We start from the raw sequence: 1,778 nt of genomic DNA, 5'->3' as shown, positions 1-1,778 counted from the left end.
TTAAATACCTTCCTACTCCTTCCCATGCCCTTTCAATCTCAATTGTTGCGTACAAAATTTAATCTTGAATCTGATAGCGAAGAGAATTCAATGAGCCTTCTCCTAATCACTAGGCTGACGCCAATGATAACTTGGATCAATGCATTACTATAAGAATGGTAAATTTATATCACTATATAAGAACGGTAAATAGGTGAATTTATATCACTATATAAGAACGGTAAATATATGATCTCCTAAAGGTGCAAGGAAATCTGTCTTTCAAAGATGTTATTGATAATGGTGAGTGGAATATAATCTTGTTGGGTCAACTGCTGCTAGTGGAGGTTGTTCAAGAAATTGCGGGTATGGCTGTTCCTTCTAGGGATGTTCCAGATGCCATGACTTGGGTTGTATATACATCGGGCAGGTTCTCTTTATTCTTTGCTTTCCTGGAGATACGGGATGCTATGTATTCTTCATTCATGTCTAAACAATGTTGGCATACACAGGTGCCATTGAAAATTTCATTTTTTATGTTGCAATTGATCAGGGGTAGGTTGCCTTTGGATGATGTATTGATGAAGTTTCAATTTCATATGCCGTCCAAATGTTTTTGCTGCGTGGACTCTCAAGCTGAAACGGTAAAACATTTGTTTTTGTAAGGGAGCTGGTAATGGCCGTGTGGAAGTTTTTTGGATCACCTTGTGGAATTCGTTATGCTAGAGATCATTTGCATGTGGTCTTGGCTAATTGGTGGTATAAACCAGCCAAGTCCGAAAGATAAAAATTTATCTTTCGTCTTTTGCCTATTTTTATCTGCTTGAATTTACGGAAGGCAAGGAATATAGCTTTCTAGCAAGGAGTTCTTATGGATTTTCATTCGGTGTGTCGAGCGATTTTTAGTGATTTGAGGTCTACGTATTGGATTAAGGTCAGGGAATTTCACAATATTATGCCTTGGCATCGTTTTTTGGAACTAGTTGAGCAACGATTGGATCATTTAACATCACGCATTTTTTTTGGCAATCCCTGCAGAGGGAGGGGTGTTGAAACTCAATATTGACGGATGTTCGAAAGGAAATCCAGCTATGTGTGGTGGAGGGGAGATACTCCAGGATTCAATGGGGCGCTTACATTTTGCCTTCTTCTCTTTCTTCGGTAAGGGTACTAGTATATAGGCGGAAGCTAAAGCTTTATTATTAGGGATGAAATTATGTGTTCAAAGAGGATTTATGCAGGTTATTGTTGAATCAGATTCAATGGTATTTGATGTGCACGAGGTATACATATACAATTAACTCATCCACAATCAAGTTTTACATTTATAAATCCTAGATACCCCACACGCGATTTTTCGCAAGTATACAAATGGTGAACGAATATAGGGTATTAAGGGTTGATTCCACAGGGAAGATTTTTAATTACCAGTGATTTTCAAACTTCTTTATTATTTAGACTACCATAAATATAAAAGTAATAAAAATAACACTAGAAAATTTCTAGAGATATGGAACTCCTTACTACTCTTGCAAATATGATTACCGGTTAAGTGAATGCTATTATCTTGGCTAGTTATAACGTAATTTCCTAATGTATGTGAAACTTATTCTCGTAGTGAATCAACTATACTTGTAACTAAACGATACCTACTCTCGTGGTTATGAAATTAACTACAAACTCATTTCTTCTATGAAATTACATGAAACAAGTCACTAAAACCACATAGGTGCACTTCTACTCTCGTGAGTGTACTCCCTAAGTTTATCATTTCCTTGAACTAGCGTTAAATTCCAATT

The 1,778-nt window shown here is 36.4% G+C and overlaps 1 protein-coding gene across 1 annotated transcript in view; it reads left to right on the top strand.

Moving 5' to 3' along the window:
- The first annotated feature begins 347 nt into the window (after positions 1 to 347).
- Positions 348 to 1,778, top strand: part of LOC113773826 — a 25,980-nt gene continuing 24,549 nt past the window's right edge. Inside the window, exons 1-2 of the mRNA XM_027318431.1 lie at positions 348 to 409; positions 533 to 623. Of these exons, the coding sequence (XP_027174232.1) occupies positions 348 to 409; positions 533 to 623 (153 nt within the window). The remainder of the gene's footprint in view (positions 410 to 532; positions 624 to 1,778) is intronic.

Source organism: Coffea eugenioides, chromosome 6 (assembly GCF_003713205.1).
Source record: "Coffea eugenioides isolate CCC68of chromosome 6, Ceug_1.0, whole genome shotgun sequence".
Taxonomy (NCBI): domain Eukaryota; kingdom Viridiplantae; phylum Streptophyta; class Magnoliopsida; order Gentianales; family Rubiaceae; genus Coffea; species Coffea eugenioides.
This window is presented reverse-complemented; position numbering and strand designations above follow the sequence as displayed.